This window comes from Denticeps clupeoides, chromosome 17 (genome assembly GCF_900700375.1).
Source record: "Denticeps clupeoides chromosome 17, fDenClu1.1, whole genome shotgun sequence".
Classification (NCBI taxonomy): domain Eukaryota; kingdom Metazoa; phylum Chordata; class Actinopteri; order Clupeiformes; family Denticipitidae; genus Denticeps; species Denticeps clupeoides.
The window spans coordinates 11,002,916-11,019,795 of record NC_041723.1 but is presented as its reverse complement, the minus strand read 5'-3'; the positions used below and the strand labels follow the sequence as shown (position 1 = coordinate 11,019,795).

Genomic DNA, 16,880 nt, shown 5'->3' with positions numbered 1-16,880 from the left:
CACACACTCTTTAACAAATGGGGCTTTGGTAAAATTTGCTTCATGGTAGTGTGGCCGAGCGGTCTAAGTTTTTAATGAAATTTAACGCCGCGTTCATTATGTGCACATCTCATTTATTTAAAATCCGAAGGATCGTTTGCTGCTGCGATCTGCTAGGTAGTGTGGCCGAGCGGTCTAAGGCGCTGGATTAAGGCTCCAGTCTCTTCGGAGGCGTGGGTTCAAATCCCACCGCTGCCATTATATTTAAAACTGCAATTAACTTATTATAGACCCGATTTTTTTGTTTTCCTTAAGCTGCCATGCCAAACACGGTACATTCACAGTACACAGCCGAAGGTGAAAAGCTTCTTTTTACCCACACACCTTTTTACCTTTCACAATCTGATCTGTTTTCAACCAAGAAAGAGCAAAAACAGGTCTAGATGCCCTTAGTCATTGTGCAACATGGATACCTTCCTAACTTGTGCGTTGGTGGTATAGTGGTGAGCATAGCTGCCTTCCAAGCAGTTGACCCGGGTTCGATTCCCGGCCAACGCAGTACATCTTTTGCAACAGAAATCTAACCGCTCGTCTGTGCGTTCATTCATTGGTATCTTGCCACCATGGAACTTTTTGAGCCAAATTTTTTTATGTTGAAGTCTTCATCTCAAACACTCTTTAACAAATGGGGCTTTGGTAAAATTTGCTTCATGGTAGTGTGGCCGAGCGGTCTAAGGCGCTGGATTAAGGCTCTAGTCTCTTCGGAGGCGTGGGTTCAAATCCTACCGCTGCCATTATATTTAAAACTGCAATTAACTTATTATAGACCCAATTTTTTAGTTTTCCTTAAGCTGCCATGCCAAACACGGTACATTCACAGTACACAGCCGAAAGTGAAAAGCTTCATTTTACCCACACACCTTTTCACCTGTCTTTGAATTGCTGACAAAGTCCTGAGCATGGCTTCTCACTATTTATCAAGCTCTAGTTTGACACCTCAGCAGTGCCATGCTCCCTTTAGTAAGAACTACTACAACTGCTCAGACGAATCAGCTGCTTTTTGTAAACGTCATAAAGGTACACCACTCACTTGTACGACCCATCAAAATCTGATCTGTTTTCAACCAAGAAAGAGCAAAAACAGGTCTAGATGCCCTTAGTCATTGTGCAACATGGATACCTTCCTAACTTGTGCGTTGGTGGTATAGTGGAGAGCATAGCTGCCTTCCAAGCAGTTGACCCGGGTTCGATTCCCGGCCAACGCAGTACATCGTTTGCAACAGAAATCTAACTGCTCGTCTGTGCGTTCATTCTTTGGTATCTTGCCGCCATGGAACCTTTTGAGCCAAATTTTTTTATGTTGAAGTCTTCATCTCAAACACTCTTTAACAAATGGGGCTTTGGTCAAATTTGCTTCATGGTAGTGTGGCCAAGCAGTCTAAAGACTCTGTGCTGGATTAAGGCTCTAGTCTCTTCGGAGGCGTGGGTTCAAATCCCTCCGCTGCCATTATATTTAAAACTGCAATTAACTTATTATAGACCCGATTTTTTAGTTTTCCTTAAGCTGCCATGCCAAACACGGTACATTCACAGTACACAGCCGAAAGTGAAAAGCTTCATTTTACCCACACACCTTTTCACCTGTCTTTGAATTGCTGACAAAGTCCTGAGCATGGCTTCTCACTATTTATCAAGCTCTAGTTTGACACCTCAGCAGTGCCATGCTCCCTTTAGTAAGAACTACTACAACTGCCCAGACGAATCAGCTGCTTTTTGTAAACGTCAAAAAGGTACACCACTCACTTGTACGACCCATCAAAATCTAATCTGTTTTCAACCAAGAAAGAGCAAAAACAGGTCTAGATGCCCTTAGTCATTGTGCAACATGGATACCTTACTAACTTGTGGGTTGGTGGTATAGTGGTGAGCATAGCTGCCTTCCAAGCAGTTGACCCGGGTTCGATTCCCGGCCAACGCAGTACATCTCTTGCAACAGAAATCAAACCTCTCGTCTGTGCGTTCATTCATTGGTATCTTGCCGCCATGGAACTTTTTGAGCCAAATTTTTTTATGTTGAAGTCTTCATCTCAAACACTCTTTAACAAATGGGGCTTTGGTCAAATTTGCTTCATGGTAGTGTGGCCAAGCAGTCTAAAAGGCTGGATTTAAATTCCAGTCTCTCTGGAATCCCACCCCTATCATTATGAACTTCAGTACCTGATGGAACAACTGAGGTTTTTAATGAAATTTAACGCCGCGTTCATTATGTGCACCTCTCATTTATTTAAAATCCGAAGGATCGTTTGCTGCTGCAATCTGCTAGGTAGTGTGGCCGAGCGGTCTAAGGCGCTGGATTAAGGCTTCAGTCTCTTCGGAGGCGTGGGTTCAAATCCCACCACTGCCATTATATTTAAAACTGCAATTAACTTATTGTAGACCCGATTTTTTAGTTTTCCTTAAGCTGCCATGCCAAACACGGTACATTCACAGTACACAGCCGAAGGTGAAAAGCTTCTTTTTACCCACACACCTTTTCACCTGTCTTTTAATTTCTGACAAAATCCTGAGCATGGCTTCTCACTATTTATCAAGCTCTAGTTTGACACCTGAGCAGTGCCATGCTCCCTTTAGTAAGAACTACAACAACTGCTCAGACCAATCAGCTGCTGGTAGAGGGTGAGCTACTCACTTGTACGACCCATCACAATCTGATCTGTTTTTAACAAAGGAAAAGCGAATACCATGCTTACGTCGACATGTCTTTCGTTATTCTGAAACATGGATACCTGCCTACCATCTGTGTTGGTGGTATAATGGTACGCATAGCTGTTTTCTAAGCAGCTGACCAGGTTTCGATTCCTGGCTAATGTATTCCAAGTTTTATAACAGAAATATATCCGCTGCTGCATGGTAGTGTGGCCAAAAAACCTTAGGCGCTGGAATTAGACTCCAGATTCTCTGAAGATATGGGTTCAATCCCACCAAAGTAATATTTGAACTTCTTCATTATCTGATGGTTTAACAGATGTTTTGTCTGAAAATACACACACCTCCCCTGTGAGAACTTGCCCTCCTGCACAGAGCACTTCAGACCTGTTTGCTGCCAGGTAGCGTGGCCAAGTGGTCTAAGGCGCTGGATTCAGGAAAATGGTTTTCCTTACTAGATTAGTTCATCAACTCACCTCATCTGCTTGTGTGACAACCACAGCTGGAATTTTGCCATCTTGATAAATGTGATCCTGTTTCAATATTTTGCCAACTTCTTTGTTTTCAAGTAGGTTCTGGCCTAATCTGAATCCTTCTAAGATCTCCCATTCTGTAGTAGTGGTTTCCAGAGAAATTATTTGCATATTTGTCCTCTCTGATGAAGTCTTAGTCACTGTATGCTTGAATCCTGTAAAAAAAAAAAAAAAAAAAAAACACACACACACACTTTTGTAAAACACAAATGAAAAATAACATTTGATTTACACTACTAAATTTAGATCTGCATTACATAACATTTAACATTAGCCCAGCCACATCTCATTTTTAATAAAGACCTCCTAAAGTTATTTTGAGTATGTCGGCATGGCATGACAAGAGAATCAGTACATTTACATTTACGGCATTTATCAGACGGCATTTATTTTGGCCCCTTATGTCATCAAAAGGGGAAAGGTCACCCCCCCTTTCTCATGCTTTGTCTGCTCAGAGAATTTCTCAACCTCCCCTAAAAAAGTAACTCCATTGACCGTCAAGGGTTGAAAACGTGTGAAGCATTGCAGTTGCTTGGTGATTCAATGTAAAAATGAGCACAAAAATATTTTTAAAACTCAGTGAGTTAATATTTATATAAAAGAAAAAAAAAAGTCAAACTAAAACTGTTTAAACAGTATGAGTGCAAGATGGTTGACTCAAATACGACAAACACTGAATTTGTCAGTGCACGAAGAAAAAGTACGAGTAAACATTTATACTTAACTTCTGGCATTATTAATTCACTGTACACCGTGACATTGGGTGGTAGTAGCCTAGTGGGTAACATACTCGCCTATGAACCAAAAGACCCAGGTTCAAACCCCACTTACAATCATTGTAACCCTGAGCAAAGGATGCTGCTCATTCTCCTTTGTGGAAGCAGGCCCTTTCCACCGAGAAAAAAAATTAAAAAGCTCCACCTCAACCGGTAAACGTGTTTACAAAGGCACATTATGCAAAATAGTCGTAAATAAATGTCATAAATAGAGGTGGGCATAGATCAATTTTCTTAATCTAGAATAATCCCACTGCAATCATGGAATTAATCTAGAGTAAAATAATTTAATCTAGATTAATCTAGGTTCTAGATAAATCTAGATTAATCTAGATTAATCTTGATTAAAATGGCTCATTTGAATTCTGCCAAAGGCATTCAGAATATGTGTGCTACCCAAATAATGACTAAAAGTAAGTCTTTGAGAACGGGTTTCTCAAGCCAGGTGGCGCATTAGACCAGGGGCTCATCTCCTGTTTCCAAAATGCATCACAAACTGCTTGAGAAAGCTGTTCTACTATGATAATTGGTGATGAAAATAAATTATGTTCAATAAGATGCACTTGTGTTTACCAACTGTTTATTCAGTTAAATAGCTGCATCCATGATACCACGTCATGTTTGATGTGGTAATTCCGCATTTCGAAGACTCGTTCTCGCCCCCTACAGTGCAATTCGGCTAGGTATACATCCGCGCTAAAATATCAAGGCGAAAGTCATCATAGTGTAGCGGTTCTTCTTCTGCGTTGTGTAACCTTTTGATTTCGTTTCTTGAACCACAAATGATGAGCTGACACCCAAGAGATTTTCTGTGCAAAGTGTATTCTGTACAAAAAGCAAGGTCGCATCACACATCGCGTCTTTCTGCACCTCTCTACTCACGCCATGTGTCCAAGAGAACTGAACATTAACATAAAGCATTCACAATTTACAATACTGCATTCCTGTACAAAAAGCAAGGTCGCGTCAGAACATTGCGTCACACATCGCGTCTTTCTGCACCTCTCTCTACAATATACAGTATTAAAAGAACATAAAAACGGGTGCAAAATAACACACATGCAAAATATTCCTCATATGTACAGAAATTAAAATGAAAGAAATAACTTTTTGCACACAAACCCCACGCACCTCTCACAGCTCACGCCATGTGTCCAAGAGACCTAAACCGGGTCTCAAAAAACAAATAAACGTCTTTAGGAAATAAGAAAATAAAAGACACAAGAAAGAAGAAATATACTTATAAATCTAGTGTAACCATTTAACTCCGGCACAATAGCTTGCGTAGTATAGACACAGACCCACCCAGTTTTTAGATGTTTTTGTCAATGTTTCTCTGGTGTATTGAAGTATAATTACAAGCATAATTACACAGGCTTTTATTGACAATTACATCAAGTTTATGCAAAGTGTAAATATTTGCAGTGTTGGCCCTTTTGCTTCTGCAATTCGGCTGTCAATCAGCTTCTGGGCCAAATACTGACTGGTGGCGACCCATTCCTTCATAATCATTGGAGTTTGGCAGAATTTGTGGGTCTTCAAGATTGATCACAAATTCTCAATTGAAAGTAAAGTGATTGTCATTGTGAACAGCCCATGGTGACACAACGAAATGTGTCCTCTGCTTTTAACAATCAGCCTTGGTGAGCAGCAGGCAGCCATGACAGGCGCCCGGGGAGCAGTGTGTTTGCTCAGTGGCACCTTGGTGGCACAGGATTCGAACCGCCAACCTTCTGATTACGGGGCCGCATCCTTAACTGCAAGGCCACCAATTGGATTAAGGTGAGATTCCTGGTCGTGGACCCAAAATTCCATTGTTTTGTTCCTCAAGTCACTTAGTTGTCACTTTGGCCTAATGGCACGGTGCTACGTCATTCTGGAAAAGGCATCGTTCTTCACCAAACTGTTCTTGGATGGTTGGGAGAAGTTGGTGTAGGAGGATGTTTTGGTACCATTCTTTATTCATGGCTGTGTTCTGGCAAAATTGTGAGTGAGCCCACTCCCTTGGATGAGAAGCAGCCCCACACATGAATGGTCTCAGGATGCTTTACTGTTGGCACGAGACAGGACTGATGGTGGCGCTCACCTTTACTTCTCCGGGCAATAATCTTTCCAGACACCCTAAACAATTGGAAAATGGGCTTCATCAGAGAAAATGACTTTAGTACAGTCCTCCGCAGTCCAATCCCTGTACATTTTGCAGAATATCAGTCTGTCCTTGATGTTTTTCTTGGAGAAAGGTGGCCTCTTTGCTGCCCTTCTTGACACCAGGCCATCCTCCACGTCTTCGCCTGACTGTAAGTGCAGGTGCACTCACACCTGCCTGATACCGTTCCTGAGCAAGTTCTGCACTGGTGGCACCCCGATCCCGCAGCTGAATCATATGATGACTGCACATGTTTCCTTGCGGTAACCATGGTAAACAGAGGTAAACATGGTAAAATTATCTCCAGCCTTGTGCTCGTCAACACTCTCACTTGTGTTAATGAGAGGATCACTGAAATTCTCTCAGCAGATCCTTTTGTGGGCCCTTTAGTCCTCTGTCCTTTATTCTTTTCAGCTGCTGCTGCTGCTGCTCCTCCTTCCAGTCCTCCACAGACTTTCACAGTGTGGTACACCCGCGATGCAAGTTTGACCAGTGTCCATCCTCTTTGGTTGTCCACACCTGCTGCAGCAGCTTCGCTTGCGTTCCTCTTCCTGTCTGTTGTGGTCCTGGGAGTGCGCCGTAGTGCCGGAAGAGGAGGCCGCTTGGTAGCACAGGGGCTGGGGCCTTTCCTGCTTCTGAGGTGGTGGTAGGTATCTCAGGAGGAGGCTGAGAAGGAGGCAGAGGAATTGTATAATTGTTATTGAAGAACTGTTTGGTGCACGCGAAGAAGAGGCTTCCTGTGAAGGAGCAAGGTGCACTGAAGCTCCCAGTGAAGTCCTCACAGTGATGTCCCCACAAGATCACATGGTTGGAGGAGGCAGACGCAGGAAAGAGGCCTGTGGTTTAAAGAGAAGACACATTGTGCCTTTCCATCCTTCTAAAGACAGAAAAATGTATTAAGGTAAATTATAATATGAGGTGAAAGTTAAAGCATTTGTATTATTTAATTAATTTGGCTGCGATTAACACTTTACCTACAGCCCAGGTCTGGTCTGGTATGGAGGCTGAAAATACACAAATAGAGACACAGTAAACATAACCACAGTAAACATAAGTCCAAATGTGTTTCAGACAAACATCTCTGGAAATGCAGGTTTTGAGGCCATCAGCATCTCTGACCTTGCCTGCATTTAACGTAACTGTACATTTATTTTAAACAAACATAATATATCTGCATTTAATTTTAATGAGCTTGCATATAGCACATTATTTTAACAGCACTAGCTGTTTAAATAAACACGCATGTTTTTACAGTATATTGATTTGTAATATTTTAAATCATGCTATTATAATAATAAACACAGATCTTATAATGCATTTATTTCTGACTTTATGCACGCCTGTTACGTGAGCTTCTATACAGTACGGCACGCAATGCCTTGTGGGAAATGGAGTCTCCCCATCGCAGTGCGCCTCGCGAAAAAACGAGAACTAAAACTGTTAAAGCCTTTTAAAACCTGCGCTGCAGATACATGTCTGCGACGAACGCCTGTCATAGACATGCGCTACCGAAATGTTTTCCATTATCAAAATTTGATTTACTCACCAAATCCACGGGAATGTTGAGCTTCGTGCCGTCTTCAGTCGGGTGACGTTGCCGGGTGGCATGGAACAAATCCGTCTCTCCGACTGGCTGACACGAAATCGGAACATATTCGGCGCAGCAACTTGCTCACTAAATCGCGTTCGAGGGAATCGAACAAGCGACGCGCAGCGATTGGTCAGCAGCTGGATCATCGGAACAGATTTGGACGGCGCAACACACTTTATGCTGAGTTGATCCCGGGAGACCGTCCCTTTAACTACTGATTATAAATCGCCCCGGATCAGGATGTCTGATAAATGGAGTAAATGTATTTGAGAAACTGAATCCTTACTAGTTAAAAAAAAAGAATGTAAAAGAAAAGTTAAGCACCCCCCCTCTTTCGAGAACCAGGATATGGGCAGGGAGGATCATCACAGATCCCCCACACCCTGGATACCGACTTCTTGATCTGCTGCCCTCTGGCAGACGATACAGAAGTCTGCAGACCAGGACCAGCTAACACTCAAAGAGTTTCCTTCCCCTTGCAATCACCCTCCTAAACTACTGAACAGTTTCCTATTTACTATTGCACTTTATGTACACCTGTATAACCTCAGCAATCTATAATCTTGCATATTTTGTTTCTATTGTATACTGTCATTGTTTATTTCAATGTGCTTGAGAGACACCATCGGCCAGAATCAAATTCCTTGTATGTGTTCACTCACGATTCTGATTCGGATATTAATTTGAATCAAAGTACTCATGGGATGTGTACTGATGTCTTTTGGGCCTCCGCGTTAACCTAGGTGGCAAAGATGGGTCAAGACACAAGACTGAATACTGATTTTTAACAGATCCAGTGTCATGATACAGTATATTAATTACAACATATATGCAAGAATGAAAGAAATTCAGTGAAAAATATATCTGAATATAAAACGTGAAATAGTGGTGAAATCTGCAGCATTTAAGATTCAATATAGAACCATTCAGTCATTCAAATGATAAATACAAGCAATAAATTATAAATACAATCATAAACTTTAATAATTACAGTAATTGGCATTATTTATTATTTTATAAGTTAAGTGGTATTATTATTATTATAATTTAGTTGGAAAAAAATATGATCAGAATTCAGCTTGCACATATACAATTATCTGGTGATACATCTCCACTTAAACCATTTTATTGGGTTTTAAAGATTTAGCTGTTAATGCTTTCAGGTGATCTTGGCTTGTATTCAGACGCTATAAGGCTATCAGTGTTAATGTGTTAAAAGCAGTGTGGATACTTTCATCTATTTTAAGCAGAAATACAATAAAACCACTCAAAAACCACTAGGGAAAACTTTTAAGCATTTAAATTATATGTATGACCTTTTGATTCATTTTGTGAAAATATATCATGTGTATACAGTATTGTCATGTTGGTATGTGCAGGTTGACTGGGTTAACATGTGACAGCAGAAGCAGGAACTTGTCCACATAACTAATTGAAACTGAAATTGATGTTCTGCTGCCCTTGACATCTGCAGGTAAACACGTTAAAACACAAACGTGACATGTGCATCATAGGTCACCAGTTCACCAGGCGCCTGAGGCACGGAGCTGGGGCAGGAGCTAATGTGTACTGTGATTGATATCTGTATATTATAAAGACGTGACATCATAATTTCACTACTGTTTAAGTTAATGTTTCGCTGATGTTAATAGCACCTTAATAATGCAAAACTTTATTAAGGCACTTGTTGGGCTATAGGGTGATAATGATAAACAAATCTGTTTTGCATGTCCTAAAGTTGAGTGTCAGAGCATTCATGTCTTCTGATGTCTTCAATAAGTTAAACTACTACAACTGGGCAGGAATTCTAGAGTTCTCAGAACCAAATAAGGAACATGTTTAATATAAGACAATATAAGATAGCAAAGAGTAATGTATATACTTGAAATACATATATATAGTTTAAACAATAGCACCGCTTAAGTTTGGTGGCCTGGCTAATACTCCTGCACGTGGTAGACAGTAGTAGTAAAACTGCCTGCTAATACTTCCTAAGAATAGCCCTTGGGGCAAATAAGATTAGCTGCCAGGTCCTAGACATCAATGCATATAAACAAAAGCAACAAAATGTACTAAACAATGTCACTATTAGAAAGTGTTTCTTAGTGTAAAAGCAGATAATTTTATGTACATTGCATAAAATACAATATTTATGTATATTCGTTTTATTTAATTTCACTTCACTCATATATATACACATACACACACACACACATACAGTGATTTTTAACAGATCCAGTGTCAGAATACAGTTTATATGCAAGTATGAAAGTAATAGGGTGGTTGTAGCCTACCATTGTGTCCCTGAGCAAGACACTTAACCCTATGTTGCTCCTGGGGGGGACTGTCCCTGTAACTACTGATTGTAATTAAATGTAAATCAGTGTTATTGTTGCTACATATCGCTGCTATATCGGGTCTTACCTACTCCTTCTTTAGAGAAGAAGAAAGCGAATGAGGACGAGGTTTAATTAGTCCTGCCGCTCCAGACTTTCCTTCCCACTCTGTGCTGGTACCGGGTCGCCCCCACCTGCCGCGCTCGGTGACGTCACTTCCCTCCGCCGCGCGTCACGTGATGCAGGGCGGAGATTACTGTGGCGAACCCACCTGACCACGTTTTTTTTAGTGAATAAACGCAGTTTTGATGCAAGGAAACGCAACCGCCAACACGCCATTTTTTACGATAATGTTTAGCAACGAAAAGGCGTTTCACGGAGTTATTAGAATTTTTCATTTACAGAATTTATCAGACGCACTTTTCCAGAGCGACTTACAATCAGTAGTTACAGGGACAGTCCCCCCTGGAGACACTCAATTGCAGTTTATGGCAATTATGCCATTTTCCATACAAGCCCTCAATATGGATATCTGCTTGATATGAAGCAATTCAACTTTCTTAAAGCACTATTTATAGTAGATTACTATTAATAATAATTACTAGTAATCTATTATAAATATTAATAGATTACTATTAATAGTAATCTATATTAAGATCATTCTAATAGCAACAACACACATTGAATATAATACATTAATTGAAACACTTTTTAAACTTGTATTGTACAGATATATATATACTGTACATTATATATAAAATGTACAGACTACAGGAATAGAAAACCAGCAGCACATATTGGGTACATTTTGCACTTTTTTTTTACTCGCGCTTTTCTCTCCACCCCTGCGCGCATCACCGGCGGTGGAAGAGGAGGAGGATGAAGATGAGGAAGAGGAGGAGGGGGGAGTGGACGCAGGACTGTCTACAGCGTGTTTGCGGTTCCAGGGCACTTTTTACCTCGCCAAAGCGCGCAACACACCGCCTGCGCCGAGAGTCGGTGGCGACCGCGCTGAAATGGTCCGAGTTTGGCGCGACAGCGACGCGGCGAATGGGATGGGGGGACGCGGAGCCCACCTCCCGTAGATGAAAGGCGACCCGGAGTCCGAGCAGCGTCCGAAAGAGGCTTCGCTTTCGGGGAGGCCATGGCGTATCCTCAAGGCTACTTGTACCAGCCGTCGGCGTCCTTGGCGCTGTACTCGTGCGGCCCGGCCTTCGGCGCGGGGCTCGTCTCTGGACCGAGGACCGAGGAGCTGAGGAGGTCCTCGTCGGGATCCGCCTTCGCGCCGTACGCTGGAGCCACCGCGTTCCCCGCCGCGTCCCCGGGACTCCACTCCGCGCAGTACGGGGGCGCGCACGCCGAGTCCGGGGGCGCGCCGTTCTCCCCTTATATGGTGAGGGTCTTTTTTAAAGATTGGGCTTTTGTTTTTCTGTTTTGTCTTGTAATAATAATAACAACACATTATTTTTCTATCTATAATATAATACGAGTTAAAATATATTTTCCTCTGTCTAATGCTTACAAGTCTAAATCTTGATACGATTGGCTGGATTTTTCTTGTTTTTTTTTTGTCGTTAAAATAAATTATAATAATAAGTGTACATCATGGATAAAAACCTGTGAAGTAACGTGTAAAACGTCATGACCAGTGCGTCAGATCTTTTTGTGATGGATGTCCATTTGTGCTCCAGGGGTCTCCATATGACCTGGCTGGCTCGGTAGGGTTCCACCCGTACGCCGGAGCGCTGGCCGCCTACCCGTTTGGAGACCCCGCTTACCGGAAAAACGCCACCCGCGACGCCACGGCCACGCTCAAAGCCTGGCTGAGCGAGCACCGCAAGAACCCCTACCCGACCAAGGGCGAGAAGATCATGTTGGCCATCATCACCAAGATGACCCTCACGCAAGTGTCCACCTGGTTCGCCAACGCCAGGAGGAGGTTAAAGAAGGAGAACAAGGTGACCTGGACCCCGCGGCCCAGGAGCGAGGACGAAGAGGAGGAGGACAACATCGACCTGGAGAAGACGGACGAAGATGAGGAGCCGCTGAGATCTTCTCATACCACCGAGTCCACTCACGAAACAGGTACACGATTACATTTTGTCGATTAAACAAAGGTAACAAAGATCGACGTCGTTTCAAAGTTACTATAGTAAAGTAGCGTGAAAAGAGGTAAAGGGAGTTCAGAAGTTGCATTAAATCGTGAATGTTGCGCCTGCAGATGCCTACAAGCTCCACCCGGGAACAGGCGTGCGCGACGCCTGCAGCGGGGAGAAGCGCGGCTCGGGAACGGACCCGGGACCGACCGCGCCCCGGTCCCCGGGCGCCGAGAAAGCCCGCTGCGCGTCCAAGCCGAAGCTGTGGTCCCTCGCCGAGATCGCGACCTCCCCGAGCGACCCGGCGGCGGCCCCTTTCCCCGGACACGTTTACTACGCGCCGCCGCTTCGCCCGCCGCTGCCCGGCTACTGCGGATTAAACGCCGCGGACCTTTAAACACCTTCCCGCTCGCACAGATGCCTTAAATTCTACACACATTACGGCCCAGCGCAGTGTCCTTTTTTATTCATTTTTATTGTTAATAATGAGCCAGAGACGTGAACGTTTCCATATAAAAAAAATACTGTACTGTGCTGAAACGACGACTTTACTTTGTACTTTCGTTCACGTTACGTGACTCTGGAAAAGAACCGGGAAAGAACGTTCATGAAACTACGCGATTTTTTTTCACTTCCCGGCGGGGTGTTTTGACCGTGTCCGTGTTACGTTCCACGCCACGGCACATCACGCGAGATCCCGCGCAGGTGTCACGGTTGCGACGCCGAGGCCCCGTCGCAGTGTGTGCGGTGACATGAAATGAAAGTGTCTTAATTGTTGCTAATTGACGGTGACACCCCCCCCCCCCCACACACACACACACACACACACACACGTCCTCCCACCTTCTCCTACACTGTCTGCACCGACTTGACTCTGCCAGGTCCTCTGCTAAAATCCTACAAATGTGTGGAGGCAACATTTAGGCTTTTCTTTCGGTATCTGATTTTTTTTTTATATAAAAACCAGCAATATAAACCAACACAGATGAATGAAACGTGTGCTGTTAGATTTGCGTGCCTTCTTTAACAACATGGAACAAAATGTCATATAATGACAATAATAAGAATAAGTCAATGTGTTAACATTTTAATTGACCATGGTAAAGTTCTAACTGCCCCGTATCTTAGCACACATATACACACAGATGCCAAACTTTTACCACAAGAAAATAAAACATTTACCAAATATACATTTTAGCAAGTCCAAAGAATAAGATAAGAAGTGATGTCATTTCCAGCAGATATATAACTTCATGTTTAATGGTTGCACTTTAACAGCACTGATTTTTTCACACAAAACCATGCTTCAGTTTCCAGCTGTGGGTTCACTTAAGTGCTAAACATATATACAAATTGAATTGTTAATTGATGACATGTTTTCTTCCAAAAATTCAACTCCTCTAAACTGTCTATGAAATTTCACTTGTGCGGAGTTCATGTCTCGCTACACAACTGGGGTTTCAAAGTAAGCGTTCAAGAAATATTCCCTCCAGAGAGCGGTTTTCATGGGTTAGTGAATGTCGGCAATAAAGCGCAGAAGGAAAATAAATGGATACTGAATTACATTTTTTTTTTTACATTGAATGTTGCTTCTTCACCAAAGCTAAAGCTCGCAGATCAGTTTAAAGGGATTAAATGTGTAACTTTCAAATGTAAGAAACTCCCGGCAAAAGGAGAGGATTACCACAGATTCTCTCTTTGCACTGGAATTGTATAACCCTATGGCATCCAAACCTCGGTGCTTTGATGAATAAGCGTGTATTTATTTATGAAAAGTCTCTAAAAGCATCTACAGTAACTCTGAAAAGCAGTGTAATCCCCGGTGATGGTGTGTATTATGTACCACACAACATTTTTCACTTTATATAGGCTACAATTCTGGGGAACCAAATATAATTGTAGTGTGACTACAGTAAACCCTTAAAGGGTTTTATTAACTTAGACTTATCTAGTCTAGCCAAACAAATGTTTTGAGCATTTTCTTTATTCATTTCCATAACTGTAACATCATGTAGTGCTATTAAAAGGACAGAGCTGTAGCAATATGATCTATTTGATGATTTAAATTCTTCTATTCATCTTTAGACCCGAAGCTGTTGAGCTGTTGATGGGTTTTCTTTGGGCCATGAGCCATCAGCCCCTTCAAATGCAACTGGAAATTCATGAGTAACATTATCATGTTTGAAAATGTGCAACCTCTCTAAAACATAGAGGAAATTATAATGCAACATTTCATGTATCTCTGTCCCGGGGACAATGTGCAGGAAATAATTGTCACAAACAAGTCTGAACATAATAATATTTAAATGTATTTTATCAACAGCATCAATTTTTTTTTTTGCTTTTTAAGAAGAAAAACGTGCCACTAATTCTAAGTGGTGCACCAACTAAAACTCTGGCATCTTAGGAAAATGTTCACACTTATATTCTGTGTCATCTAGGCCTCATTTTTATCTGCTTAAGAGGCTGCCTAATAAGAAATGTCTTATTAGAAGCAGCCCAGTGATGTTAGAGCCTCTCAGTGCAGGCAAATTGCAGAGGACACCAGTCCACTAGACGGCACCAGACCATGGCGAGCTTTGCATAAATTAAGAGCCTGGTCTCTGAAGAATCCCTGGTTTTGCCAAGAACCACTAAAGACATCTGAAGACTTTGCACACCACCAAAGCATGAAGGGTCCTCCGTCATACGGTGAGAGCCCGATTGGCATTATTTTGTGTACCCGTGGGTATTTAGGATAATGCATACGCGCAACCAAGACATCCCATAAAACTGACTTCCAGCTTTGCTTTGCTTTTGACTCCTATCTGACCCCAAGTCAGGCTCTGCATGTAATGTTCAGATACCTCCCAACATGACGAAAAGGCTGCATTGATTTGGAAAGATTTATTCACTGAAGGGGTGAAATATCTCAGAGGACAATAGATGCACTGGACGCCTGCAAAAAATGCACAAAGAGATGGACCAGATCAGACACATTATTCATAAATGTTTATTAGACAATGATATTGGCTCTGCTCGCTAACCAGTGAGATATCATGCCGAGGTCCTCCAGGCTGGAGAAATTGATTTCATCTGTTGCACAAATCACTGGAGACAGTGATGGCTCAATTTACGCAATAATGGATGGGGGCTGGTCTGCATATATATATCCTGACTTAAATGGTCCTGTATGGTACTTCAGTTCATGCTTGCGGTCAGACTGAGAAGAGGGAGGAGTCAGATTAACTGCTGAGACTACTGTGCTCGTGCCTCAGGGTTCCCCTTTAATTGAAAGGATCGTTATAACCAGCTACGCCTCAGCACCCCATAACCTTCTCCCCCATACAAATAATTTCATGTTGAGTGAAGAACTACCGGATGAAATATGAAGCTTCCTGGGTCACTGACCCTGATAGATAGTATGACAATGATGAAATAAGGAAGGTTTTGTGTCTGGAAGCCTTCGGTATTTTGGGGCAAAGGAATGAGGTAAGTTACTGATTTCCAGGTCATGTAAAGTAAGTATACATTTTCGGCTGGGTGTAATTTTTTTGTTCTGATATTGTCCAAATACTGAATTTCCACAAAAATGTCATTAGGATCCTGATGTTAAACGCCTGTTGAATGTTCTTGGATTAATGGAATGTGTCCAATTAACAAAAAAATAAAACATGTTGTGTCAGCACAAAACACATCTTAGAATTTTTTTATGCCACATTCTCTTAATTGTATGTATTCAAAATTAACTCTGCTAAACTAACATAGCTTGCATACCATCATGTTCATTATTAGGCTATTACTATGCCTTTTGGTATTCAAACAGTCTGGTCATTGGCATTCTGGATTAACCATTTTTACATTTAGCAGACAAGTCAGCTGCCGCTTTGTCTTTTTCCTGAAAAAACGGACCCTTTCTCAGTCATCCCTGAGTTCTACTCCCAATTCTCCCCACTGCAAACCATCAATAAAAAGCATCAGTATTCACCCGGGCAGCATTGTGTTATTATATTAAAAAAACATTTATTCTAAGTCAATTTTCAAGATTGTTTGGCACTGCAGAAAAACAATAACATTACTGAGGATAGCATATTATCTGCCAGTACCCTGGGGTACTTCTATATTTCTTTTTGATGTGATTAAAATATGATGAATATGTTTTTCTTCCTATCCCAACAGTGATAAGCAGATATAGACTGGTTGTGAGAGATTTACCCCATTTTAAATCTAGAGGCTCAAATAATCTGCTTGACTATATATGAACAGTCTGTGTAGAAATTGTAAATTCTGATTGGCTGGTGACGATGATTTTTGTTGTTGTTGTTGTTGCACTTACAAGTCTCAGTAACAATATCAAGCCAACTGCAGTGTGATGGTCCCAGTGATAAATGCAGAAAACTGCACTTCTGAAATCGGCTGACTTGTTTCATGAAAATGTCACCCCATCAAAATGACTGTAATGCACACGCTGAAATTCTGTTGTCACAAAGGGGAGCCTCAGATGTTCAACTTGTCTATCCTAATTTGTCTAACGGGTTTTTTTTTCTGCCTGAAAGCATCGCATATTCGCATAAAAATCCAGTAAACATTCCATACATAAGAATTTAGTTGAAATTTGAATAAATATGCCTCAAACTGATGATAAACTCCCTCTCTCTCTAAATGAATTAAAGACTTATGTCCCAAAAAAAGTGATAATCGACAAAGTACGAGATGTTGGGCATTTCCTTCCACAGCA

At 41.9% G+C, this 16,880-nt stretch overlaps 2 protein-coding genes and 5 non-coding genes across 10 annotated transcripts in view; 6 read left to right on the top strand and 1 right to left on the bottom strand.

The window, feature by feature from the left end:
* LOC114767029 (ankyrin repeat domain-containing protein SOWAHC) overlaps positions 1–10,352 on the bottom strand; it is an 89,349-nt gene extending 78,997 nt beyond the window's left edge. For 2 of the 4 annotated variants that reach the window (XM_028958492.1, XM_028958493.1), the window contains exons 1-2: positions 10,156–10,352; positions 3,162–3,373 (exon numbers count right to left, since the gene is read on the bottom strand). In XM_028958492.1, coding sequence (XP_028814325.1) covers positions 3,162–3,329 — 168 coding nt within the window. In that variant the 5' untranslated portion in view covers positions 3,330–3,373; positions 10,156–10,352. The remainder of the gene's footprint in view (positions 1–3,161; positions 3,374–10,155) is intronic. The other 2 variants (XM_028958489.1, XM_028958491.1) reach the window with 1 other exon arrangement.
* On the top strand, positions 156–237 carry trnal-aag (transfer RNA leucine (anticodon AAG)). Its single transcript has one exon. It is a non-coding gene; the product is annotated as a tRNA-Leu (tRNA).
* On the top strand, positions 466–537 carry trnag-ucc (transfer RNA glycine (anticodon UCC)). The gene has a single exon. It is a non-coding gene; the product is annotated as a tRNA-Gly (tRNA).
* trnag-ucc (transfer RNA glycine (anticodon UCC)) lies at positions 1,173–1,244 on the top strand. Its single transcript has one exon. It is a non-coding gene; the product is annotated as a tRNA-Gly (tRNA).
* On the top strand, positions 1,886–1,957 carry trnag-ucc (transfer RNA glycine (anticodon UCC)). Its single transcript has one exon. It is a non-coding gene; the product is annotated as a tRNA-Gly (tRNA).
* Positions 2,302–2,383, top strand: trnal-aag (transfer RNA leucine (anticodon AAG)). Its single transcript has one exon. It is a non-coding gene; the product is annotated as a tRNA-Leu (tRNA).
* Positions 10,353–11,001: 649 nt separating the features above from the next.
* Positions 11,002–15,835, top strand: LOC114767066 (iroquois-class homeodomain protein IRX-5-like). Its single transcript, XM_028958576.1, has 3 exons — positions 11,002–11,460; positions 11,759–12,152; positions 12,289–15,835. The coding sequence occupies exons 1-3, from the start codon at positions 11,212–11,214 to the stop codon at positions 12,558–12,560; spliced, it is 915 nt and encodes a 304-aa protein (XP_028814409.1). The 5' UTR covers positions 11,002–11,211; the 3' UTR covers positions 12,561–15,835.
* The last annotated feature ends 1,045 nt before the right edge of the window (positions 15,836–16,880 follow it).